This window comes from Delphinapterus leucas, chromosome 14, assembly GCF_059928025.1.
Source record: "Delphinapterus leucas isolate spDelLeu-1000000601 "Yukka" chromosome 14, BTC_Dleu_Yukka2, whole genome shotgun sequence".
Lineage (NCBI taxonomy): Eukaryota > Metazoa > Chordata > Mammalia > Artiodactyla > Monodontidae > Delphinapterus > Delphinapterus leucas.
The window spans coordinates 26,794,133-26,820,786 of NC_143142.1; the positions used below are offsets into that span (position 1 = coordinate 26,794,133).

The 26,654-nt window shown below is 51.6% G+C and overlaps 1 protein-coding gene across 5 annotated transcripts in view; it reads right to left on the reverse strand.

The window, feature by feature from the left end:
* HIRA (histone cell cycle regulator) overlaps positions 1-26,654 on the reverse strand; it is a 79,921-nt gene that overhangs the window by 37,883 nt on the left and 15,384 nt on the right. For 3 of the 5 annotated variants that reach the window (XM_022551274.3, XM_022551275.3, XM_089894841.1), the window contains exons 2-14: positions 24,942-25,004; positions 23,604-23,714; positions 22,336-22,426; positions 21,029-21,123; positions 15,939-16,034; positions 14,765-14,925; positions 12,910-13,077; positions 12,315-12,428; positions 10,515-10,585; positions 9,844-9,949; positions 7,794-8,009; positions 6,853-6,938; positions 370-567 (exon numbers count right to left, since the gene is read on the reverse strand). In XM_022551274.3, coding sequence (XP_022406982.1) covers positions 370-567; positions 6,853-6,938; positions 7,794-8,009; positions 9,844-9,949; positions 10,515-10,585; positions 12,315-12,428; positions 12,910-13,077; positions 14,765-14,925; positions 15,939-16,034; positions 21,029-21,123; positions 22,336-22,426; positions 23,604-23,714; positions 24,942-25,004 — 1,576 coding nt within the window. Of the gene's footprint in view, positions 1-369; positions 568-6,852; positions 6,939-7,793; positions 8,010-9,843; positions 9,950-10,514; positions 10,586-12,314; positions 12,429-12,909; positions 13,078-14,764; positions 14,926-15,938; positions 16,035-20,762; positions 20,831-21,028; positions 21,124-22,335; positions 22,427-23,395; positions 23,529-23,603; positions 23,717-24,941; positions 25,005-26,654 lie in introns of those variants that run through there. The other 2 variants (XM_022551280.2, XM_022551281.2) reach the window with 2 other exon arrangements.

The window sequence follows — 26,654 nt, forward strand, 5'->3', positions numbered from 1 at the left end:
TTTGGTTTCCAGGTGATGGCCAGTGAAGACAATGGGCTCCCCGAGCAAATGTATTCTGAGTGTAAGGGGAGTCTGTGCCGTGGCACATGAGCAGGCCGGCCGAAGGTGGGCTGGCCCCGTGACAGGTGACGTGTCACGGGCCAGTTGCCACCCTTAGTATTCCCATCCTGGGACTGCATCTTCCCGCAGGACATGAAGTCCTCAGGGCCCTAATCATCAGACTCTCCTGATCAAGGCTCCCTTCTGAGCAGGCCCTCATCTGAAACCAAGCACCTGCCTCTTTTCTTTACTGAAGAGGGCACGAAGTGTCCCTGGAACTGTCCAAACCGCACTTGCCCAGGTACAGGACCAAGCTTGGCACCTACTCACCTGTCCTTACTGACAGAATCACCCGCAGGCCTGGTGCCGGTCGCCGCCACAGGCTCTGTGGAAGGCTTCGAGGTGCCGAAGGGGACGGGGGTGTTGGAGTCCAGCGGCAGCAGCTGCGGGCTGCTGTGAGAGGTGAGCATGGTGCCTGCCAGGGAACCCGAGAGCGGGATGCTGTTGAAGAAGGCCGTGGAGAAGTCCCTGTTGTCGAGAAGGAGAAAAGTCAGCCTTGGACGTCGAGCACCATGTTGAGTGCTTACACATCCTAAGCAAATTTTTTTCTGGGTCCAATGGCGATGTATTTTCGTGGCAGAATTTCTATGCAAGTTACAGAAAAGTAAAAAGGAAATTAAAATCACTCCATACACGACATTTAATTAGATCTAAGATGAACTGGTACTTTATAAACCACTAAGAAAGAAAAAAACTGTGACTGATTATAACTGTCAGGTGTCACTGATAAGATGCACTCTGATCTCAAGAGGTGTTACCACGTGCAAATGTGTCTTGGGGCTGGGGAAACACAGTGCACAGAGTGGGCCTCCCTTTCATTATGGGCAGCGTGGACGTGCCATGGTTTACCCAACCAGCCTCTTGTGAGGAACAGCTGGACGGTTTCCCGGTGTTTCTGTAACAAACACTGCAGTGTGCCGGCTGAGGGCCCTGGGTATCATGGCTCAGCCATGCACAGGCTCTGAGGCCTTGGGCACCTCAGCCACCATGTCTGCAAAAGAGATGACAGGACCCTCCCCACGAGGCTGCTGTCTGGACTAACGTACTTCCTGTAGCGCATGACACGGGGCACACACAGAGACGCCTGCTGTTGTAACTGTCATCCCACTTGTTTCATACGTTACGTGGGATAAATTCCTAGAAGGAACTGCAGCAGCAAATGGAATGTTCATCGATGATTTTGGATAAATAGTTCTCAAGGGTCCTGCTTTGAGGTTCACCTCACAAGCCGTGCGTGGGTACCTATTTCCCCAAACCCTCATCAACGGTTTTATCAACTTTTTTTTTTTTTTTGCGGTACGCAGGCCTCTCACTGTTGTGGCCTCTCCCGTTGCGGAGCACAGGCTCCAGACGCGCAGGCTCAGCGGCCATGGTTCACGGGCCTAGCTGCTCCGCGGCATGTGGGATCTTCCCGGACCGGGGCACGAACCCGTGTCCCCTGCATCAGCAGGAGGACTCTCAATCACTGTGCCACCAGGGAAGCCCTTTACCAACTTCTTGATACCTGATAATCTGAGAGATGAAAAATAGTATCTTACTACAATTTTAATTTGCCATTATTTTGATGCAAGGTTGAAATTTTTTCATCTAGAAACATCTGATTTCCCTTTTTTGGGAGCTGTTTGTTCATATCTGTCATCCATGGTTCTATTTGGTTATTGGTCTTTATTATTGATTGTAAGACCTATTTACATATTCAAAAATTCCTATATGGACAGGAAATATTTTCCCTAGGATGTTGTGTTTTGAAGACTTTTTTTACCTCTGAGATTATGAAAGTATTCTTCTATGGAATATTCTAAAATTTTAAATAATAAAAAAGTTAAACATTAAAAAAAATCTCTGAGATGTTCAGAATGTTCTCTGCAAAAATTTCTGAGCTGTGCAAAATTTTAATGCGTGAGATAGGGCTCCAAATGTTTTTTTAAATTTATTTTATTGAAGTATAGTTGATTTACAATGTTGTGTTAATTTCTGCTGTACAGCAAGGTGATTCAGTTGCACACACACACACACACACACACACACACACACACACACACAAATTCTCTTCCATTACGGTTTATCATAGGATTCTGAATACAGTTCCCTGTGCTACACAGTAGGACCTTGTTGTTTATCCATCCTATATATAATAGTTTGCATCTGCTAATCCCAAACTCCCAATCCATCCCTCCCCCACCACCTCCCCGCTGGCAACCACAAGTCCGCTCTCTATTTCTGTGCATCTATTTCTGTTTTGTAGATAGGTTCATTTGTGTCATATTTTAGATTCCACATATAAGTGATATCATATGGTATTTGTCTTTCTCTTTCTGACTTACTTTACTTAGTACGACCATCGCTAGGTCCATCCGTGTACCTGCAAATGACATTATTTCATTCTTTTTTATGGCTGAGTAATATTCCATTGTATATAAACCACATCCTCATTATCCATTCATCTGTCGATGGACATTTAGGTTGTTTCCATGTCTCAGCTATTGTGAATAGTGTGCTATGAATACTGGGGTGTATTTATCTTTTTGAACTATTGCTTTCTCCAGATATATGCCCAGGAGTGGGATTGGTGGATCACATGGCAACTCTACTTTAGTTTTTTGAAGAACCTCCATACTATTCTCCATAGTGGCTGCACCAATTTACATTCCCATCAGCAGTGTAGGAGGGTTCACTTTTCTCCCTTTCCAGCATTTGTTACTTGTAGACTTTTTAATCATGGCCATCCTGACCAGTGCGAGGTGGTTCTTCACTGTAGTTTTGATTTGCATTTCTCTAATAATTAGTGGTGTTGAGCATCCTTTCATGTCTCTGTTGGCCATCTGTATGTTTTCTTTGGAGAAATGTCTGTTTAGGTCTTCTGCCCATTTTTCGATTGGGTTTTTTTTTTTGTTGTTGTTGTTGTTGTTGTGGCCTCTCCTGTTGCGGAGCACAGGCTCCGGATGCACAGTCCCAGCGGCCATGGCTGACAGGCCCAGCCGCCCTGTGGCATGTGGGATCTGCCCGGACCGGGGTACGAACCCATGTCCCCTGCATCAGCGGGTGGACTCTCAACCACTGCGCCACCAGGGAAGCCCACGATTGGGTTGTTTTTTTATTATTGAGTTGTATAAGCTGTTTCTGTATTTTTGAAATTAAGCCCTTGTCGGTCACATCATTTGCAAATATTTTCTCCCAGTTTGTAGGCTGTCTTTTCATTTTGTTCCTGATTTCCTTTGCTGTACAAAAGCTTGTAAGTTTGATTAGGTTCCGTTTATCTATTTTTGTTTTTATTTCTTTTTAAAAATAAATTTATTTTTTATTTTTGGCTGTGTTGGGTCTTCGTTGCTGTGTGCGGGCTTTCTCTAGTTGCAGTGAGTGGGGGTTGCTCTTCGTTGTGGTGCGTGGGCTTCTCTTGTTGCGGAGCACGGGTTCTAGGTGCGCAGGCTTCAGTAGTTGTGGCACATGGGCTCAGCAGTTGTCACTTGCAGGCTCTAGAGCTCAGGCTCAGTAGTTGTGGCACATGGGTTTAGTTGCTCTGGGGCATGTGGGATCTTCCTGGGCCAGGGCTCAAACCCGTGTCCCTTGCATTGGCAGGCAGATTCTTAACCACTGCACCACCAGGGAAGCCCTTGTGTTTATTTCTATTGCCTTGGAAGACTGACTGAAGAAAACATTGGTACGATTTATCTCAGAGAATTTTTGCCTATGTTCTCTTCTAGGAGTTTATGGTGTCATGTTTTATATTTAAGTCTTTAAGCCATTTTGAGTTATTTTTGTATATGGTGTGAGGCAGTGTTCTAATTTCATTGATTTACATGCGGCTGTGTAGCTTTCTCAACACCACTTGCTGAAGAAACTGTCTTTTCTCCATTGCATATTCTTGTAGGGCTTCAATTTTGTTTCTAGAGAATATCACTTCCTCACTTCATTTATTGAATTAGGTAATGATTCATCACAGATGCAAAATATTACCTTTAAAGTTCTCATAAATATTTGAGTCTATTTCTGAGTTTTCTATTGTATTCCACTGTTCTATTCATGTGTCAGTACCTCACTATTTTAATTACTATAGCTTGTAAGATTTAATTTCTAGTGGGGCTAGTCTTTCCTGATTAATCTTTTCCAGAAATATTTTAGCTACTCCTATGCACTTTTTCACAGAATTTCAGAATCAGCTGTCTGATGCTGAAAACTCCTATGGTTATTTGTATTGGCTCATGTTACATTTATAGGCTGAGGGAGATTTGTCATCTTTATGATACCGAGACATCCTATCTAATAAATGGTATGCATTTCTGTGAATTTTCTTTTAGGTATCTCAGTAGAGTTTAAAATTTTTTCTTCATAAAGATCTCCATTTCTTGTTACATTCTAGGTACTACATTTGTGAAAGTGATTTCTTCCTTTGCATCTTCTAAAGGTAACTGGTGCTAATTGATCTTGCTATGTTGCACCCAGTCATCTCACTGTCTTCTTTTACTGTCTATGGTGGTTTTTCCAGTTGATTCTCTTGCAGATTATACCATCTTTGACTAATGACACATTTACCACCTCCTTTCTAATTTCTTCTTTCTCTTAACTAACCATAGGAGCTGGGATCTCTAGAACAATGTTAAATTACAGTCACAGGTGTAGACATGTGTTCAATTCTTAAATTTAATTTGAAATAAGATAGTTTAACAAGTTTAACAAACATCTATCTGTTCCCATTTAACTGAGTTTTAAATAACAATGATGTTGGGTTTAATAAAAATGCCTCTTAAGCACCTACAGAGATGATCATATAATTTATTTATTTTGATCTACTGACATGTAGGAGTAAATTAAGTTTCCCCAAATCATTTGAAGCATCTCGCTTTCCTGAAATAAATTTTACTTGTTTATAGTGTATTAGCATTTTAACACATGTAACGTTCTGTTTGTTATGATTTTATTTAGGATTTTGCATTGACATTTGGAAATAAGATTGATCAGAAATTTATTATATCTTTGTCACATTTTGATTATGAAATTTCAATATTGTGTTCATTAAAAAAAAAGATTTTGCAAGCTTTCCTTCTTTTCAAAGCACTAGAATATTTTAAATAGTATTAGAATGAGCTGTTCTTTAAAAGTCTGTTAGAATTTTCCTGTCAAGCCGTCTTACTCTGGTGGCCTTTGATAGGTTAACTGTTTGACAGTGTCCTCTATTTCTTCTATAATAATTCATCTATACAGATTTTCTTCAATTTTGGTAATTTTTGTTTTCCCCCAAATAATTCACTTTCAAATTTATTTGCAGAGTTCAGCAAAGATGTCTTTCACCCTTTTGATTTATTCTTCATCTTTGATTATTTCCCATTTATGTCTATTTTAAATATGTGCAACTTCTCTTTTCTTTCTTGATTAGATAAGCTAATAATTACCTCTTCCATTGCTACTTGTTTTGACATGGGAATCAAGAGGAAAAAAGAATCAAGTTCTAGTGCCAGAAATATGTGCCCCATGGCAGAAAGCTGGCTCAAGGCCAGGCAGGAAGTCATCTACCACCTCTGCCTCCTCACCAGGTGAGACCTGGAAGGATCCACAGAACAAAAGTGCCACCACCACTTCTACCACCTCTACAAGCCTCATTCTCATAAGCTCTGAAATGTTCAAGCACTGTCACATACTTGGTTTCACTTGGTCCTAATAAAGGTGGGCAGGTGGCATTCTCTGCATAGGTTCATAATGGGAAAAAGGTTTGATCAAGGGAAAACCACTCTATGGGAGGAGTCTGGAAGTTGGTTTTGGCTCTACCTGGTCAGGTCACTTCCCTCCAGGTCCTTGGCACTTGCACACCTGACATGAGGAGGCCATCAGCACATCACGTGACTGAAGGTCTCTGCAGACTTCAGGGAAGATTTGGAACAGCTCATGGAGGAACTAGTGGGAAATGCAGAGGACTACTGTGTGTGGTGCCCTGAGTAGACACGCTGAAAAGAGTAAGTCATCTTGATGTTCGGCCTATTCCTCTCACATGGGGCCTTATCATCCTTTGAATCAACATACCTCACTTTGGGGAGAATGACCAATACAAAAGCAAGCCTGATGACAGATGCCAAGACAAGGACAAATCCAGCTGAATCCACTGTCCCTCTCTGCTCCATCAGGGAAATCTACCCCTCACCCAGCAAGTCCACTTCTGGGAAGTGTCCTGAGGGAACAGTCACAGGTGTGCTCAGAGATTCATTTACAATCACAAAACACTGTACAAACTACACGTCCACAGTTAAGGGGCTGGTTAAGTAAATCATGGTGCGTTCACAGGCAGGGCACCTGGACCGTCAGCAAACCAATGCTTCAGAGAGTTATTAAAATGGATGCAAGGTCAAGATACAGGAACAAAGAGGAGATACGGACACCAAAACGCTAACAGTGATCGTATCTTTGTGCTTTTACTGTTTTCTACAATGTGTACATATTCCTTTCTTAATCAGAAAGAGAAGGCTATAAAAGTGGAAAGAGAAACAGAAAAAAAAAAATCAGTCTGACTTTTCTCTCCCTGGTATCTTCAACAAAGCAGGGCCAGCCTCCCCACCCGCCTGCACCACCATCAGGTGTGCACAGGGCTCTGCAGTAGCGCAAGGCTTTGAGGATGCTGGGAAGCTGGAATCAACTCACTTCCAGACTCTGTGGGTGAGGCTGGCCCAAGAGCCTGTGAAGTCCTGGTTATGATAGTGCTACCTGGCGAAAGGAGAGAGGAAGACCTCCCAGAGAAGGCCACAGAAAGCTCGGTGAGTGAACGAGTACCCGGTGTCCAGCTGTGCTATGCAGAGAGGCGTGATTCTCCTCCGACCATCTGCCGTCCGAGTCTCAACTTGTTTCTTTAAAAGATTCTGGCAAAGTAGAGAGACATAAAGGAATGGAAACATTTCTGAATCTCCAAATACCAACAAATAAGACTTCTAATGAAATGTATCTAACTCCTCTGTGGCCTTTCAGATACAACTAAACTAAGCCACTCATCAAAGAATAAGCGTTTTTATCAGGGTGTGTGCTCGACAGTAAGGCATCAAAGACAGACACTCCCAGGTGAACCAGCTCCAACATCTTCCTTTCTATCTCCAATTCCCACCTGGCCAGGTTCCCGGAGCGGTGAGCACATGCCTGGCCAGCCACATGCACCCAGCAGCCATGGGGCTAAACAAGGGAGCTAACAGATGAGACCCCTGTCTCTATGCCACAATTTCAAACTTTCTTTCAATGAAGCCCAGGGTTTGTCACACACTGTGTCTGAACCACCTGGGGAGTGTGACACCCTGCACAAGCTCCCAGAGAGGGTTTTAGCTGCCAACATCTGTCCTGTTCCCTTCCCATCTCCACCCCGACCCCCCAGGGAAACATGGGCTTCCAGAGGAAGAAGGGGGAGTCAACAGATGTCTCTTGAGGGCAGAGCCTGAAACCCACTGTTCTCAGTATCTAGAATCTCCTAGAAAGGCTAGAGGTGAGGTTTGAAGTTCCCCCAAAGGAAGCTCTCCTCTGGATCTCCTTGGGGCGGGGCCTTTGATAAGGTGCCCTGGGCCCCACTGCTGCCACACGCAGACAAGGGCAACAAGGCCGAGTGGCCCCCTGCTGGCTCCCAGCTCCCTGCCCATGTCTGTGCACTGTTTAGATGGCCTCTTGCCCTCCTGGCCTTGTGCCGCCCCTGGGCACGTGCCTGTGTCCTCAGTGCCGCTGGGCCCAGCCCTCACCTTCCTGATGTCCTCCAGACTCTCCCCGTTGACGACGCCAGCAACCGAGGTAGTGGAGCCCGTCTCTCTGGCCGCAGAGCCCTTCTGGTCCAGCTGCTGCTGCTGCTGCCTCCGCTGGTACTTGAGCATCTCAGGGTTCTCGATGACGGCGGTGGACAGCTGGGTCTCGGTCATGATGGCCAAACTTTTGCCGTAGGTGGACTGATGGATGCGGCTCTAGAGAAGGCAGAGAGAGGGAAGTGCAACAAACTGGCCGGGACACTGCCCACCAGTGGGCAAGCTGCGTGCTGGCCCCCGGCTCAGAGCGAGAGACCCCTGGGCAGGGTCCCGGAGCCCTGGATGCTGGCTCTCTTGAAACCTCCCACCCTGTTTGCCTGTTTAGATGACTCAGGAGAGGCCTTGTACCCTCCCTCGATGTTTACAGCCTTCAGGGATGAAAGTAGATGTGTAACCCTCAGGAAAACACCTACAGCAGGTCTGGTGCAGAACAAACAGCAACAAACATTTGCTGAACTGAAATTATGACATTCAAATTACTAATGTAAGGCTATTAAATCACTCCAAGGACCCCAAACGCTTCTTGGGAATCAGACACTGAAACCCAGAGCTGCTTTCCCTGCTCCAGCTGCAGCCATCTGCTCCACGTGGCTGGAGGTCGCCATGGGGCAGCTAACAGAGCCCCTGAGAGCAAGGAAAGGCCTGGCACGCAGGCCTAGGGGAACCCTTCTCTGCCCGCATTGCCCCCAACACGTCCTGACCCTTCCGAGCAGGGCCGGCCCCACCTTCCCTGGTCTCGGCAGCCCTGTGCCACAAGCCAGGCTGTGTGAGGGCAGGGACGGTGGCCCCAGCACACTGGAGTGGCCAGTGTGACAAGGAGCAGACTTGCACATGGTGTGCTAACGACCAAAGCAGAGGTCAGTAGGACACCTGCCTCACAGGAAGGATACTGGGCCGGCAGCTTTGGGGCCCACTCCGTAGGACCTGGAGTGCCTGCCTGTGGCCAAAACTCCCTCCCCGGCACCCCTGGAATCTCAAGGCAGGATTCGGAGTTCGGCCCTACTGTTCCTCAAATGCAGGGGCCCTGCCTGCATCCAAGACGGGTTACGACTCTCTAAGGAGAGGGGAGGTCACCTGACGACAGTGACTGGTGGAGGGAAGAGCTGGGGCTGCGGACACACTTGTCCCCCCACTGAAAAGTGACCGTGGGCGCCAGGCCAGTCCATTGTGGTGAGCGAGGCCAACTCTGAAGCCCAAGGGGTAACATTGTAGTGGGGGTCCCCAAAGAAGCCTAAGAGGGGTCTCCCAGCAGCAATGGCACCCTGAGGGGAGAGCTGCCGCCTGCCCTGGGCTCTCGGAGCCTCTTGCCCCCACATACTGGTGTGGACCCACTTGCGGGAAGGCAGGCTCCTAGTCTGAGGCAGGGAAAGTAGTGCCTGTCACCAAGTCCCTGAGGATGAGCGCTGGCCACCCTGTCCTGGGCAGAGCATGGCGGAGAGGAGGCCTGGCCCCAAGGCTGCGGATGGGCTCATGCTTCCACTCTCAGACCTCAGGGTCACATGCTATTCTCAGTGAAACAGGACCAGTCCTGCCTGGAGGGGTTTTGTGTAATTTAAGGGAAGAAACGTGGCCCTGGTTCTGGCACACAGTAAGTGCTAGGAAAGGACTGCTAACATTGTTGTAACTGCTGACCCGAGGCCAGTACGTTAGCGAAGGACAATGGAGAAGGGACGTGAGCAGCCCTGGCAGCCACTCCCACTCTCCCAGCGTGAACACCTCCCAGGGTGGCTATCAGCTCAAGAGGAGATGCCCGGGTTTACTCAATTCTATTTTCCGCAAGATGTTATGGAAAAACCCAAAGGGATTTTTTGGCCAACCCAACAGAATGGATTTCTGACATGAATAGAGGTTCATTTTAAATTAAATCTCTCTTGTAGAGAAGACAAGGATTATAATATACAAGAGGCAAAGGACCAGGAATGCTTCAGGAAACAATGTGTCTGTGTAGGTCACAGGAGGAGGTCCCTCAGAGCCGCCGTGGCCGTGCTCCTACCTTCTCTTCCTCGCTCAGGGGGTCTCCGAGCTCGTCCTGGGAGAAATCCAGGAACGCCACAGAGCCGTCCATGGAGCACACCAGGATGCCCAGCCCGTTCAGAGTCCTGGAAAAGATGGCCATCAGCAGCCAGGCACAAGCCCTGCAGTGCTCGCCCGCCACGGAGTGGCCCGGGGGAGGCAAAGTCTCGGGAGAGGCCCCCACGCGCTCATGGGGAGGCGGAGGTCGGGGCGACATTCCCATTCTACAGAGCTCTGGGCCCTTTAGTTCTCAGCACAAGTACAGAGTATCTCTCACCCTGTGCTTTGTAAGAGTTTCATGTTCATTTAGCTCATTTTTGAAACCATTAAAAAACAACTGCGAGGGAGTGCACATTTAAATGAGGTCGCTGAGAAGCATGAAACAAGCGGCTTCCACAGCCGCACTACTCTGATTCACGCAGCGACAGAGCCAAGTGCAACCAGGATCATGCACTCTCCTTCCCAGACGAACACCAGTCTGTCTGAGCAGGGGTTTCCAGTAGGGCCAGGAGCACAGCACCCTGGGGTCTGTCCTGGCTGCGACACCTGGGATCCTGGCTGCCCAACCCTAATCACACCCAGGAGGCCTTGAGCTCCAACATGTGGCTCCTCCTTTCCTAGACCAAGCCTCGAATCGAGAATCCATCTTACCAGGAAATGTCCATGATGGATTTGTCAAACAGCTCATGGATGACAACCAAAGGCCGTTTTAGACACGTGAGCTGGAAGGAAAGGGCGGCAAAGGTTAATGAATGAATGAGGCCCTCTGTGTCCACTCTGCTCAGCTGCCGCCACCAGACCCAGAAGGCTTGGTCTGAGCTGTGCTGACACGTAGGGTGTCTTCAGCTCTACTCAGACAGCCACCACGGAGACTCTGGAACCCACGCCTGCCAAAGACACGTGTGCCAGCATGGGGTCTGCCCCTTCGGGCCTGGCAGGGCAGACAGCTGTATACACACAAGACCAGCAATGGAGGAGGGGGTTCTAGAAGGCCTACTGAACAGGGATGCGATGCCAAGGCCTGGGCAGGGAATGCAGCAGCAAAGGCAGGTCCCAGGACAGGAAAACAGCCTCAGAGAGAACCTAGCACCCCTTCTCAAGGCTCACGTTCAGGTGCATACACATATCCAAGGCTCCATGTGATCAGTGCCACGCACCACACAGGTTCATGCTGCCCTGACCCAGGCCCCAGGGTAGCCACTATTAACACTCTTCCTCTCTTCCGTCTTGGACAAATATTTTATTCTTTAAAGTAAGGCACACGGTTGCCTGCTTTTTCATTTAATGCAGAATGAGTGTGTCATCAACATCCTGTGAAAACCTATGTCTGGGGACCGTACCCGCTGCCTTCCCCACGTGCATGTGGGTCATCTGGTCCCCTCACATGGCTGAGCACATGTCCACACTCCCACAGCAGCAGCAGGCATAGCTCTCACACACAGGGCCTGCCTGTCCTGCCCACTGGTCCTGAGGCCCTGGGTGGCGGGCTGGGGTAGGAACATGCCTTGAGGGCAGGAGGCGCTAAGACAGCCCTAGTCCTGAGGTTGGGACTGGAATCTGAGCACCTGGAACCCATGAGAACCTTGCCCCATCCTAGTTCTACTCCCCAAAGAGAACCAGCCTGGCCTTCCTTCCACAGACATGCCTACAGACCCCCCAGAAACCTGGGACCTCTGTCAACACCTGACCCGTCAGTGATGTTTTGGTCCAAGTACCAGGGATGGAGCCCAGGCCCAGGCGAGCCCAGAAGAATGCGCCTGAACCGCCTAGGACGCACGAGGTCCAGGGTCTGAAATGGGGTCACAGGATTGCTCTGTGAGAAGCAACTGTCCTAAATGCAGCCAAAGGATAACCTCCAAATCTACAACTTCAAATCCACACTGCTTATGGGGAAATCAATGATAAGGAATAAACTATTGTTAACGCAACACACACAAAGCTCAACCACTTTACGCCAAGTGAAAAGAACACAAGATGCAAAAAAGTAAACACTGCATGACTCCATTCATATAAAGTCCAGAAACAGGCAAAGCTCATCCATGTGACAGACATCCTTAGTGCTGCTGCCCTGGCTGAGGGGGCGCTGCGGGCAGGGTCCTGACAGGGAAGGGGCAGGGAGCGTTCCAGGGCAATAGTTACACGGAAGTAAACACGCCTGACGACAGATGCACTGAGCTGTGTACTTCAGGTAGATCCACTATGGAGGTTCTATATCTACACAAAGTTCTTTTAAAGGAAAGCCAACACAATATGCCAGCTGTGGCCCTGGCTACTGAAGGTATGATCTGGGTCTGGACACAAGAGCTGCTCTGGCTGGGTGGCAGGGTGGCCTCTCCTGGCCAGGCCCAGGTTCAGGGCAGAAACACTCACTGAGCACCACCAGAAGTGGGGGGTCTCTCCTCTTTCAGGCACCCCCTCCCCGCAGAGCAGCGAGCTCACAGTAGGGCTCACCCAGACAGAGAGCGAGCGGTCCTTGCTGCCAACAGCACAGCAGCAGTATGGGCAACTGGGCTTTGCAGAGCTCCCGTTCTTCTGCTTCTTCTTGAAGATTTTTGGGTTGAATTTCTAAAACCAAGTAACAAGGGTTAATTAGTAATTAATCAAGCATTAAGCACACACCCTACGCCAAATATGAGACATACCAGGATCCCAGCCCAGCAGGCGTCCCCCAGCCCCGGGCACCGGCACGCGTCATTGCGCTTTCACAGCTACCCAGCAGGCCTTGTGCCGAGGATGACACGTGTCCTAATCAAAGTCTGGTTCTGGTGACATTCATCACATTAAATAAAATATTAACTTCATATTCATCACGTCCATTTGCCAATAAAGCACATGGGTATGTATTCTATTTTGTATAACTAGTTTAAAATATTGAAACATTAAGTATTTAAAATGAAACAAGAACCTAACGTGTGCTGAATCTCAGAGGCCACCATCTCAGTCCAACACATGACCCAGGACGGGGGAGCACAGCACTGCCCAGGTTCTGAGGGTCCCACTTAGGGCGGCGCTGATGGCCGGCCAACCTGAGGCCAAGTGGACTCACCACGACAGTCACAGCTTTCCGGTGCCCGACAAAGTCCATGTTGGTCTTCCAGCCCTCCCGTTCGATGATCTGGGCGGTGGGGCCGGAGTTGTTCATGGCGTGGGCAGACACCAGGTAGTGCCCGTCAGGGGACCAGCTGAGCCGCAACACGTGGGTCGTCCCTCCACACTGCAAGAAACGTCTGTGCTTGAAAGGAGCCCAAGGCCAACTCTGTGACCAAAATTGGCCCCAGGAATCAAACTGAGCTCTGATGTACAAATGCACGATGGTGGAGCACGCCCAAGCTGCTGGCTACACGGCCAGCTTGACTCCAGTCTCTCTGGGTGAGCTGACAGCGGGGCCGTCAGGAGACCGGTAGGGGCGCCATTCTACCCTCCCCCACTGCACGGCGGCACAGGCTGAGGGGACGGCTGGACGGCCACCTCTTTCCACTGTCAACCCTATCTGGGCCAAATCTATCTGACCACAGACCCCTTCTCCTACCCAGCACTGGGGAACCCCACAGGAGGTTTGCAGACCACGTGTTGCTGCAGAGAAAGAGCACTGCTGACCCTCGGAAGCCTGGTCACAAGCCTCTCTCTGCACTGCAGACAGTGACCACCAGGCCCCACCTGCTCTCTGGATCCTGTCTCCTCGCCCAAAGCCTGGTGACGCCACCAGCCAAGGAGAAGAGGTTTGTAAAGTCCATAGAAACCATAAATGGCACAAGAGAAAGGCACTGTTCCCCTGACCCAGGCAGAGGCAGGGCACCTCTTCACACCATGCCTCCTGCAAAGTGAGATGACATTGGCTAAAAGCCAGCCCCTGAAGGTCAAGGTCAGTCCAGGGCAGTCAGAAAGGCTTAGGGGTTAAGATCCAGGCTGCGCAGCCCTTGGGGAAGGCAGGACAGGGCAGGGCCCGAGCGCAGCATGGGGACACACCTGCCTCCACTGCCAGCCAGGTCCAAGCCAAGGCAGGACAGCCCCCCCAGAGGCTGAAGAGTGCTGCCAGCTCCTGCAGGATTCCAAACATTCCTGTCCTGCCCGCGCCCCCCACCCCCCGCAGCCGCCCCAGGAGCCCAGTGGCTCTCCACAAGGCCTGCAGCCCATGTCCTCTCACACTAGGTGGCTGCCAAGGAGGGCAGAACTAAGTGAGGTAAGGACCAGGCTCATGGATCCAGTTCAGGAACTTCTGTGGGTTGGGGGACAGCTGAACATGTGATACCCACTTTTCTCCACAGCCAGCCCTGACCAGTGGGCAGGTGTCTATTCTTCCTGCAAAACTTCGTACTCAGGTCCCTTCCTCCAAGAAGCCCTCTCTGACGTGACCACCACCTACCCCCAGCCATTTCTGCCCACTCTGGATAACTCCATCTCAATCCACGTTCATTTCCTGTACTCAGGACAGCCGTACACACAGGAGGCACTCAAGAAATGTCCACTGAATAGTGGCGACCTTGAGCTCTGGTCCCACGTGAAATCAGAACTCAAATGAGGGAAGAGATGGTAAAATACTACACAAGCCAGTGCAGTCCAAGCTCCAGATGCTTTGCAAACTGGACTGTTAACGCCTTCCACAGGAGCCGGCTGGCCTGCAGAGCGAAGGTCAGCAAGCACGGCCCAGCGCCCTCAGGAAGACACAAGAGCCTCCTCCACCCTCTACGTCCCCCACACCCCAAGGGGCAGCGTGCTGTAAACTCTTCAGCTTTAACACCTACAAGCCTTTTCACTACAAAGGTGGATGTTTAATAGCTTCTGAGAAGTGAACGATTTTCATCACCTGACTCTGGGCTCCCCGACCACGTCTGGACCCCAGGCAGCTCCTGCTCCGTGTGGGAGGCAGGGGGCGGGAGTGGGGGACCTGCCAGGCCTCTTACCTCATCGAAAGGCTTGGTGATGCTGGTCTCTAACTGCCAGTCCAGCGTCCTCCACACCTTCAGGCTGCGGTCGTCGGCTTGAGAGGCAATGTATTTACCAACAGGGTCCCAAGTCAGGCCCTTCACCAGGCCAGAATGGCCTCTCAGAGTAGCTAGGATTTCTGTGAGGACAAATAAGTGAGGTTGGAAAGGCATCACCAAGGGGAAAACAGTGACTCTGTCTAGAAACGGGCCACGGGTCGGCCGGCCAACAGAAGGGGCTTCAGGAGTTGCCCTGGTCAGCCCCACCCCTGGGCACAAGCAGAAGAGTCTGTTCTCACCCAGGAGGTGGGCACCACCCATTTCCCTCCAGCCAAGCTGACATGTATGGGTTGAGGCTGCACATGCCCTCAGAGGGGCAGGCAGCCAGGGCCAGAGCTGAAATGCGCCGCCTCACCTTGCCGGCAGCCGCAGCCCTGCCCATGATTTCCTTTCCAGACAGGAGCCCGTGCCCATCCGAGCCCTCCCGATGTGCCCCTCCCTGGGAGACCGGGCCCTGCGCTGAGTGAGTCCTCTGCTCGTCATCACTGAGGACAAAGGGGAGGGAGCTTGGACCCCAGAGAGCTGTAAGCTGAATGACACCCCAGCCACGGTGGCTGGGCCGAGTCCCCAAACACGGTTGAAGCTTATGAAGAGAGCAAGTGACCGGGACCTGAGCCTATGAGAAGAACACGCTCCTGTCACCAGGGAGGGACTAGAAGCATCTCACTGGCTGCAAACCGCAGTGCCATCCCAGGCTCTGCCATCGGTAGGGACTTCAAACACGTTAACAGAAAAACTGATCTGCAAAACGATCTAATAGCCTGCTCATGCTCGAGGGCATCACAGAGGAGACGGCTACTGGGCTGAGGCCAGAGCCTGGAGTGGGAGGGCGCACCCTCAAGGGCAGCTGGCTGGGGTCCCAGTGCCAGGGGTCCATCCGCACAGTCTGCAGCAGGGACACCCATGCTGGCACTTGGTTACTATTATTTTTCTTTAATGTAAACTTCTCTTTAAACCTTAAATGTGATTGATAAAGAAGACCTGAGTTACTGACAAGACAGGCTGGCTGCCACCAGCCGAGGAGACCCAGCCCACCCGTTCCAGACACCGCCGGGCAGCCCCATGGAAAGGCCGCCCAGGCACAGGTGCGGACCTGGGAACTTCACTGCGTTCCAGATGACCACGGTGTTGTCCACACTGCACGAGGCCAGCCAGGCGTCATGGGGGGACCACGCTACGTCCATCACATCTGGAAGACAATGGCCAATGGTGAGTCTCTTACCTGGTGGTGGATATGGACACGGCGCAGCTCCACCCTGCCAGCTGGCCAGTCAGCAGCCCCCTGGCGTTCTCACACCTGAGGAGACTTGACCTGGGACCATCATAACTAGACTTTTCCAAACCAACCTGAAGAACTTTCCCACTAAGGTTCTGCAATCAGTCCTAAGATCTGAAGCATCTAATGGCCCCACCCGACTCCCTTCTGACAAAGCACTGAGGGCCTGGCCAAGAGTGTGGCACTCGTGCCACTGCATGGCTGGGTCTGCAGCCCTCGGGCCGGCTGAGCCGCCTTCTCCAACCCTAACCCGGCCTCATCAGAGCGCGGCGTGACAGCCAAGGTCTCCCTGGTTTCTCCAACCTCAGTGCCTGGTGCGGCACCGGGAGTGCGGAGGGATGGCTGGTGAGGTGAACAGAGAGAGCAGCCAGTCAGGAGCCATCTAGTCCTTTGCTCACAGGATGATTTAAATCTTCAGAGTCAGCTCGACAAGACCGCCCACGCGGGCAGCACCGTGATCTCCCGTGTGTGCGCCAGTGCTGAGCACGAGCCCGGGCCCCGCTGTCCTGCTCCGCGTTGCGTGGCTGAGGGCACTCGAGACCCGGAACAGACCTAACTCAGCAGTGGACTTGGACCAGGTTCCAGTTCCTCATGCCCACGAGCACACGTGCCCACGTCATTCTGCACACCCCGGGGCATTTGTTTGAGACGGATGCCGCACCGTGGGAACCTGGGCGGAGCACCTGGGCATTTTCATGAGTCTGGATTCTTCACATTTCTACTAGCAGAATGTCCTTTTCAAAAGTCCCTTTTTAGCTTGAGGATTATGATTTTTTTCTTCTAACTTATTGAGTACATTTTTATGTTTGAAGTTCCACTTTAATTCGCAAAATGAAGACTGTACACATTGGTGTGTCTGAAGCTGTCTTCAGGGACTCCTCTGTTCCTACCCCATCTGTTGGGAGGTGATTTGTGCTGGCGGGTCTAACGAGAACGCAGTGTCTGCTAAAGGAGGCACAGGAACCTCTTCTGGGGCTCAGAGTGTGGGTGGGATTGGGGGACAGCCGTGCAAACCACAGACCCCCCTGTGCTTCCTGAGTCCTAGAGCAGAGACATGCTCACCTGGGACTCCAGAAAGGAGACCGGTTTTCTTAGCAATTTCCATGGACTATGGACAATACAGACCTTAGCTGCAAATTCCATCAGTTTACCTTCCTATGCTGTAGAAGGTTTATGTAGTAAAGTCAGTTATTCTCCTTTGTTGTATTTTTAAAAATGATTTCTCTTATTGCTTGTTAACTTTGAAAAAATATTCCCTCTGCTGGAGGTCTAATAAATATTCAATTCCGTTTTCTCTTGCTTTATTTAGAACGTTTCTTTAATACCTGGAATTTATCATGCTGTCTTTAGCTAAGGCTCTACATTACCTTCCTTTCACCCACGAACTGCTGAATGGCTGGTTACCCCGTCATGTGTGGGGAATGAATCTTGCCTTCTGTTATCGGTCGTAGGTGCCGCCTTCACAGCACACCAAGCTGTCAGGAGCACTGTAGCCTCCTTCAATGTTGTTAACTTTGTTTGAATGAATTCTCCCACGTCCTGAGTCATCCTTCCAGACACCCTTTGGAGTCACTGCTGAGTTCTGCAGTAAATCCACACATGTGACATGACTTCCTCCCCAAACCCCAGTTTTGGAGCTTCTGTCTTCAGACCATACAACGCCCTTTCCTTCTCGCCACAGCTCTACATACACCTGAGACCCTCCCTGTCCTTGAAGATGTAAGTTTCTGGTCACTGTCATTCCCGTCATCACTCCAGCATCATTCTTGGTGATTCCAAGAGGATGATTTTTCTAACACCCTTAAAGTCCTCCACCTACTCCAATGACCTTGGCTTCTGGCCTCAGCCATCGTTCCCACAGTCATGCCCAGAGACCCTCCCTGACAGAGCACTGCGACCCCTCCCTGGTCTTACTGCCCCCCTCCCCACCGCCACGTCCCCCGCTCACTCTCCGATGGGTCTTCCAGCTGCTATAGCCCTTCCGTCTCCTCATCGGGCCTGGAGTCCATCCTCCCCTCAGCTCTTCTGCTGTCTTTCTTTGCAGGCGCCTGACAAGACCAGCTGGGTTCCGTCCAGCTCTCTCCCCTGGTCTTTCCTGAGCGCCCGCCAATTAGGCCTTTACCCGGCTTCACCAACAGGAGCCACGCTTGCCAAGGCCACCGGCGGCTTCCATGCCATCCAGTCCAGCGGCCGATCCTCGGTGCTCACTCGACCGTGAGGCAACGTGGGGCACACTGCTTGCTCTTGCCTCCTTCAAACGTTCTCTCCACCACCTTCACTGGCTCCCCGGCTCAGCCGCACCCCAGGCTCCTCCCCTGTGCTCCAGGCTCACCCCCCAACAGCCAGCCCGCAGGTCCACTCACCCTGCTGCCAGGCACTGCGGACTCAACAATGTCCACTCGCCTCCACACCCCCTCCCACCTCAAGTGAGGAACCTGCATCCCTCCCGCTGCTCAGGCCACAGTCTGGGAAGCCGTCACACCTCCTCTGGGGCCTCACCTCACTTCCCACTCCAGGGAGTCTGTGTGACCACCTGCCCTGACTTCCACCATGACGACCCACAGCCCCCGACAGGCTCTCACCTAGATCACATCACTGGTCTCCCCAGTGCGGCCTCGGCCCCCCACCATATGGGCTCCATACTGCTGCCCAGGCCTCCACACTGCTCTGTCTCACTCAGACGAGAGCCCCTCCCGGCCCCCTCCCCTCTGCACTCTCCCCCGCCCTGGTCCTAAGCCCACGTCTACACTCCATCTGCTGCCCCAGTTGCTCCCTCCACCTGGATAGCTCTCTGCAGGTCCACACGGTTGTCCCCTCATCGCCATCTGCTCAACCCCTGGATGCCACCTTCTCAGTGAGACCCTCCTTGGGAATCTGAGTAAAACTGCACTTATCTCTTTCTATCATTAGATATTCCAATTGGCTATGACTAGTGAAAGACAGATAATTAAAAATCTTCTTATATGAGGCCAATTCAATGACTTATTTTTATTAGTCTGAAGTGCTTTTCAATGCTTTGTAAGTCCTAAAAGCTTTATTCCTCATATCATCTCATTTTTCTATTGTTTTCCAGTTTGTCAACCTACTTCTTTTTCTTTTCTCTCTTTTTTTGGCCACGCCACATGGCTTGTGGGATCCTTGTTCCCTGACCAGGGATTCAACCTGGGCCCTGGCAGTAAGAGTGCCGAGTCCTAACCACTGGACCGCCAGGGAACTCCCTGTCTACCTTCTTCTGATTCTGCTTAACTGTACTGCAGAAATTCCAAAATAACAAATGCGGTGATAGCACCCATGTTTGTCTTTTCTCAGTATCAACGGGAACAAGGCTCAACTGTGAACTATAACATGTGCGTGTGGTTTAAAAGACACAGGGCTCTATCATGGTAGGAAAACAGCTTTCTATGGCCATTTAAAAAAACTATTTTTATTAGCAATTGATGGTGCTACCAGGACCACTGCAAAAGGAGTGGCAGGTATCCCCACTGAAGGTGGGCACCCCTACCTGTCTGGTCGAGGAGAGCCCTGGGGTGGTGGGCCAGGAGGGAGGGCGAGGTTATGGCTCAGTCCAAGTCTCAGGTTAGGGGTCCCATGAAAGTCGTCACTCAGGCCCCACCCCACTTGGATAACCTCATGGATACCTTGTCCAAGTTCCAGAGAAGCCCAACTAGACTCCACTGTGAGCACCTGCCAGCAAGTTAGGGTAAGTTACACATTTTTACTGTTATCAAAGATAACACAATGTTACACTATCAGCTTTCAAAGATGTGGACTCAATCTGTGGTCTCTAAGAGGTGGGTCTGTTCACCTTTAAAGTGTCGTCTGCAGAGTGGGTGTTGAGCACAGACTGCAATGGACCATAGCTGATTCTCTCCTGCCCCATCTCCGGCCCCCCAGCCCCCGAGTGGCAGGCTCAATTCCAACCAGCTCGGGACATCCCCCACTCCTACCCCCCCAAACCCAGCACATCCTGCACTGAACTGGCATCCGGCCCCATAAACCCATGGTCGTATGGTCTCAGCAGAGGATACCGCTGGCTCCCCAGGCACCCAGCTAGGGGTCTCCCTCATGCCTCCCTTTGCTCAGCCCTTCAAAGTCCCCAGGTCAGTCTCTTCCTCTCTCTCAATGATCACAGGCCTAGTTTGGGCCCTTGCAGTTTTCATCTGAACCCCTGAAACCGCCTTCTTTTCCACAGGGCTGTCAGATGATCCCCCTCTCAGGCCTCCACGACAAAGGGCACCCTCATTAGCAGGAGCGCAAACCTTCCATGATCTGCCCTCACACACTTAGCCAGCCCCACCCCGTGCCGCTTGCTGCCGTGCAGTACACATCCAGCGGGGTTACATGCTGCCAGCTCACCACTGGCACCAAGCCTTTCTGGCTTCTGCTGGCCCCTGCCTGGCACACCCTCCCAGCTATTCCCGGCTAGATCGCAGGTCCTCTGAGGAAGACTGAATTGCACTGACTCTGGTATTCCCTGGCATCTGACCAAGTGCTGTCAACTTCAGTCCAAATCTGAAAAATGAGTTTCTTTCCATACCAAGCCTATTTAAAACACTTTGCAAACACTCTCAAAGTCAAGTAAAAAGCTTTCCAGTGGGCCCCCGTGTGCGGGTTTCTGTGGAATAAAGAAAGTGCGCTTACGGACTTAGCGATCCACTGATGGAGGTAGTGACTCAGTTCCCAGGATAAACAGCGGAACGTGGGGAGTTCTACATTAAAGATATAAACATACAGCCCATGAGGGCAGGAGTGGGGACACTGACGCAGCTGGAGGCAGGCAGCGGGGAGGGGAGGGGTGGCCCAGACACAGGGCTGCTCTAAGGACCCACAGTCCACAGGGGCCGTGGAGGTGCCGCTGCTGCTCTCGGCCACCACCGGGGTGCCCACCCCATGGGCAGCCCACTCACCGCCTGAGTGACTCCGCAGGATGGAGACACATCGCCACTGCTCCACGTTGGCAAGCTTGCCACTGGAGCCGAACACGGTGCTGGGGCCGATGTACCTGTGTGAGAGAGGAGTCAGAAGGGCACCCGGGGACTTCCGGGCATCGCAGAGACAAAGCAGACAGACAGCGGCTGGCGAGTGCCAAAAGGGTGAACAATGGGGGCTGACTGGGCAAATTATGATCTGTTCACCGGATGGAACGCTACACGGCCTACACCAATCTTGGGAAAATGTCCATGGGATAGAATTAAGTGAAGGCAACAGGTCCCAGAATGTCATATACAACACGATACCATACATCACCTATGCTGGAAAATGGACCAGAAGGACACACGTGAAAAATACAAAAATATTAACTGTGGCTTCCTTTAGATGGTGGGATTATGATTTTTTCTCTTCAATTTTCCAAACTGTATACTAAATACGTTATTTATGTTGGCTAAAGCAGCAGAAGCAACACTATTTTTCAAGCCCTCCTGTAAGGACTTGAACGCCTCTGCCTGAATACTGGGGCAGGGAAAGCACTGGAACTGGGGTGCTCACTCCTGGGCCTTGAGCAATCACGGAGCCCTGCAGACATGGCATCAACACCTCGGACCCCCAGAGGCTCTGTTAACACCCTTAGCTCCTGTAGAATTCTTTCAAACCTACAGGAAGGGCTCACGGAGGCAGCTGGCTGGGCTGAGGGAGACAGTGCGCCTCTGCTCGCCAAGCCACAGCCTTGGGGACACTCTGGCTGAGCAGGAGGGTGGGGTCTGGTCCCCAGCCTGGCTGGCCCCAAAGGCCCAGGACCCACCCTAGGAGACTCCAGGAGATGGTCAGTTCATTGTGGGTGCAGGGCAGGGGCTTTCGGGGAAGGTGGGGCTCCTGGGAGCCCCAGGTAAAGCTGACAGAGAACGAGGTGAATGGCAAGAGGGCACGCTCTGGATCCCCCACCCCAGATCCCATCAGAGCACCTTGTGTGTTAGGAAATTTCACTTGAGGGACAAAACAAATGAAGCCATCAATGTCAGCCCTGGAAGGGATGAGCCCTTCTTTTTCAGGTGAAACCCTACAGCCCTGTGAGGAGTGCTGAGCAGGTCCACAGGCAGGTAGGTGGCCACCCACCGCCCTGGTCAGGCCCCGGCTGCCCCCGCCTACATGTGCTTCCTGGTACTCATCGAGTCAGAGCTCTGGAGACCTCAGTGCCAGGGTGGGGAAAGCGACTGTGATAAAGACCAGCAAAGAAGCTTCTAAAAATAAAATGTGAAGTAAAGAAAATGATGCTTACGTAGCCCGCTTCCACACCATAATCAGTTTGTCATCTCCCCCAGAAGCTAAATACATCCCACTGTTTGACCACCGCACACAGTTCACACATGCTGGGAAGAAAAAAAAATAGGGTGATGAAAATCCAGTCGCCATGCTCATTTGCTTTGTGCAGTTTGGCAAGATGCAGAGGGTTTACAAAATCTAATCTATCTGATCTACTCAAGGTACCTACTGTGTGAGAGCCCCGGAAGAACAATTCAGTTCACGCACCAACCTACTTGTGCTGTAAGAACAAATACCAGAGCAGAGTCTGGAGGGGAAACGCTACGTCATCTGAGAAGCATTAGTGCTTAATCAAACAGTCAATAGGAGAAGGCTTCTTTCCATGAAAACTGGTAAGTAACTAAATCTCAGGGCTGTCGAATGATGAGATGTATTTCTGAGTAGGGATAATTCTCAAAATGAGGGCATATACTAAAAAGGCCAAGATGCCTTTCCCAGAACTTTCAGGGGAGCAGCTTGGTAGAGCATAAAACTCTGACTTCAAGCCACCTACCAGCTCTTTTTCCAAACTTGTCAACACTGCAGGTAGACTGGTCCTGCACTTATAAACTAAGGCCAGGAGAAATCCCTGTTGGCCTTGATGGGTCAAGAGCCTCTGGAGCCCCACAGCAGAAGGGACATTATCCAAGATGTGGTCCACACGTGGCCTGCGGGCACCTTGTGTTCTGGGGTGGAGGACGCCAAGGGGCGTGTCAGGAGAGCAGGAACACATAGCACACAGGGAGGGGGCATAACTGATAGTGGAGCATCTCAGTGGGCAGCTAGGTTGGAAACCAGAGCCTGATGCTCAAGGGCAGGAAACTAAGGCACTACAGCAGGAAAGGAAACTACAACACTGTCCAGTGGCCACAAGGGCCTGGCAAAGGGCCCCAAGTGACACGGCGGCCATCTGAGACATTTGGTGAGCTGTCTTTCGTGCACCCTTCCCCGGAACCCTACTGCTTCCAGGTCGCTGGCCCCAAAGCCCCATGGAATCAGGCAGTAACGACTCATGAGCAGGAAATCACCAGAGGTACCTGCAGACTGTCCAAAGACGGTTCTGTGGGCAGGCCGAGTCTTCTGCTGAATAACTCACCCAGGTGTGCAGCCAACATCTGTGCCTTCAGACAGCAGGCCGAGGGGAGCTACCGCCGCACGGGCCTTATCTCTCTAATTACAAACACACGTGCTAACCTTGGGCACTGTGCCAACACGCAAAGCCTGCAAAGGGCCACCCTGTAATACCTAAGTGATTGTCCATCTGGCAAAGCATCTTGGGGACATTTTCATCCTTCTCGTCATCCTCCTGGAGGACTGGAGACATATTCCAGATTACAACCTTCCCAGAATCCTGTCCTGGAACGAAGGAGCAGAAACAACTCAATGTGTCAGGAGTGGCAATAGGAGCCTGTGACCCGCCCTCACCTAGCTGTCAGGAGTCAGGGCTGATAGATCAGCGGGATCTGAGTTACTATTATGTGTCACAGGGAAGGTGAACAAAAACAAGTGCCGCTGGGGACTGGAGGCAGTGGGCTCAGTAGGAGGCTGAGGCCTGCCTGGGTCTGCACTGAACTCTGGCCTGGTCTCTAACACAGGTCCACCAGGGGCCCCTAGGAGGTCCTTGTGCCCACCCAGAACCCAGACCCCTCATATGGAACCCAAAGAGGCTGTGCACAGGCACCCCCGCAACCTCCCCTCCCCTCTAGGTGCTGCTTGGGGTCCACTGCTGTTTCCACAGCTGACTGGGCACTTTTGAGAACCAAGCCTGAAATGTGCCCTCAACACAGGGAAAGGATCGTTACCATCTTACCTGCCCTTTGCCATCACCTACAGATGGGAGGTCAACTAAAAGAGGGCATTTGAGGTTCCTGTGGTCATAAGCAGAAGTAGTACTCTGCTAAAAATATATACATCTATGCATTTTAGTAATGTTTTCCATTACTGATAACTAAAAAAGGGCAACCTCTCACTAACTTTCTGTTACAGAAGGCAAAAACTAGTAAGTGCCTAGAAATGGACATGTCAGAATTACCATAAAGCACACTTGAAATGGCCTCTTGGCCAGTAGGTAAAAATATTTCCTCAACAGCTCCCAAGACCTCACTGTGCCAAGTCGGGCGGGAAGGTGCGCCCCCTCTCGTGGACAAGGACAAAACTCCGGCCCCCCAGCTAAGTCCAGAGCTCCTGAGTGACACAGTTGAATTCTTTTGAACCCAGAAAAATAAGCTTCATGACTACATGACTAACTTCATAATTTAGCCACCTCCTCCCTTTTTCAAGGTGAGCAAAAGCTACCAGAGACCTTGCCTCTGGGGCTGGGGCTTTGTCCACAGGACCACCGGCCACTCCCCGTGCTCAGTAAGGTGGGGATGCAGACTGATTGTAATATGAACCTAGTCAGCAGGAATCTGCTGCCAAAGCAGTTACAGGGAGTATGCCAGAGCCACAAAGGGCTTAGATGTGACCTAGCACATCCATGCTGATAAGCAGCAGGCCCTCTCCCTCCTCCCAGCTCCTGGGCATCAGGAGACATGGGGTGAGGCGCAGGGCTGTGAGTGCTCCCTCCACTACCTGTGAACATACCTTGTCCTCCAGTTGCGAACTTGGTCCCGTCAGGGTGAATATCAACTGAAAAAATTGGCTTGCCTGGGAACAAAGAAAAAAAACACATAACATCTCTCTTGGCTTTTATTCATTGGAAAATAGCAGCAAGCTCAAACATTTAAAATATTGGTTTTTCATGTAACGTCCCTAATCACTGCTCCTAGGGAAAAAAAAACAGGCTACCAATAAATCACCTGTGAGTTAAAAGACTCTCCAAGGGACATCGAATAGCTTAAAGTCTGAAAGTGGGACAAAGCATCCTGTCACTGCGGGACTGAGCCCGCAGACCCCGGCACTTACACTGAGGTCCACCGGATGAAAGCCCGCCACCTGCCAGGTGTGCATGTTTGGAAAGACCACGAGCTACTGGGGACAAGAGCCCTGAGTCACAGGGGCTGCACCTCAGCCATCTCCCCATCCCAGGGATTTGTACTTGGCTGCAGCTGGGACACAGGTAGCCTGGCTCTTCTGCCTGGCCATCTGACAGCTACGCAGGACCAGTGGCTGCAAAGCATAGGCACCGCCTCCCTTGTCGTGACCCTGCTTCCAAAAGCCCCCCCCACCCCGTGTGTTCTTGCTGCATTGACGTCCATGGAGAGTCGCCTTCTCAATGTCTCCTCCAGCTGAGCCTCCAGGGATGGCCCCACGGTGTGGTCAATCAGACAGTCAGTCCCTGCGGGGGAAGGGCTGTGGTACAACACGGGCCCAGTCCCCCACCAGGGGCCCATGAAGCTGGATAGCCAGCTGGGCAGACCTGGCTGGCAAAGGCGCCACAGCAGACTATGCCTGTGCCCGGTGGGTGTTTGTCCAGCTCCCTGGCCTCCTTCAGCTTCTGGCCTGGGCCTTGGGAAGGTGGCTCAGAAATATTTGCTCAGGGACAAATAAGACACTTGACAACAGTGGTCGTTGATACAAAGGGCTGTTGCCAAGGGGTCTCTTAGTTGAGGATGCTCTCTCTGTCACCCAAGAGGTGGTGGCACGGACACTAGCATGAGGGTCACGAGCTCTGGAATCACGTGGCAGCAAGTGCGGGTTGGGCAGGGCCAGCGGTGGCTGCTTGAGAGCTGAAAGTCCTGCCAGGGCTCCCATGAGAGCACGGAAGATCAAGTGCTGGGACCAAAAGGCCAGCGTGGCCCCAGGCGGCACCCAGCTCACCCCACCTTCTTCTGGAGGGCCCACTCCCACTGTCAAGCTGAGAGTGAGCTTCCACAAGACCAGGGAAGTGCCCCCTCCCTCTATTGGTCATTATGTGGTCCTGGGGGAAGCAGCGGTGCAGGGCTATCAGCAAGCAGAGGCACCAAATGCAAACGCCCTACTGCGTCTCCAGTAGCAGGGCAGTCACTCCAACAGCAAAGCCTCTACAACAGGCCCCGGTCCCTGAGCCAGAGCTCTACAGTGACAGGTCAAGTTCAGCCCAGCAGCTGCCGACCAGTCTTGAGCACACGCAGTGTGTTCAAAGCCATCCCCCGCACACAGGAAACTCAGTCCCAGGCCACTGTGAGCACTTGTTCCCGGGGTACGTGGGACGAGCCCCGACACAGCCGCACTCTCTCCAGCGCAGAGCAGCCAGCCCGCCAGAGCTCTTCCTCTGTAGGCCAGACCCTAACAGTCCCCCCTTAACCTTCAAGAAAAGAGCCCAGAAACCATCCCCTGGGGGGCCCAGGAAGGCAGGTGCAGAGAGCACGGGGGAGA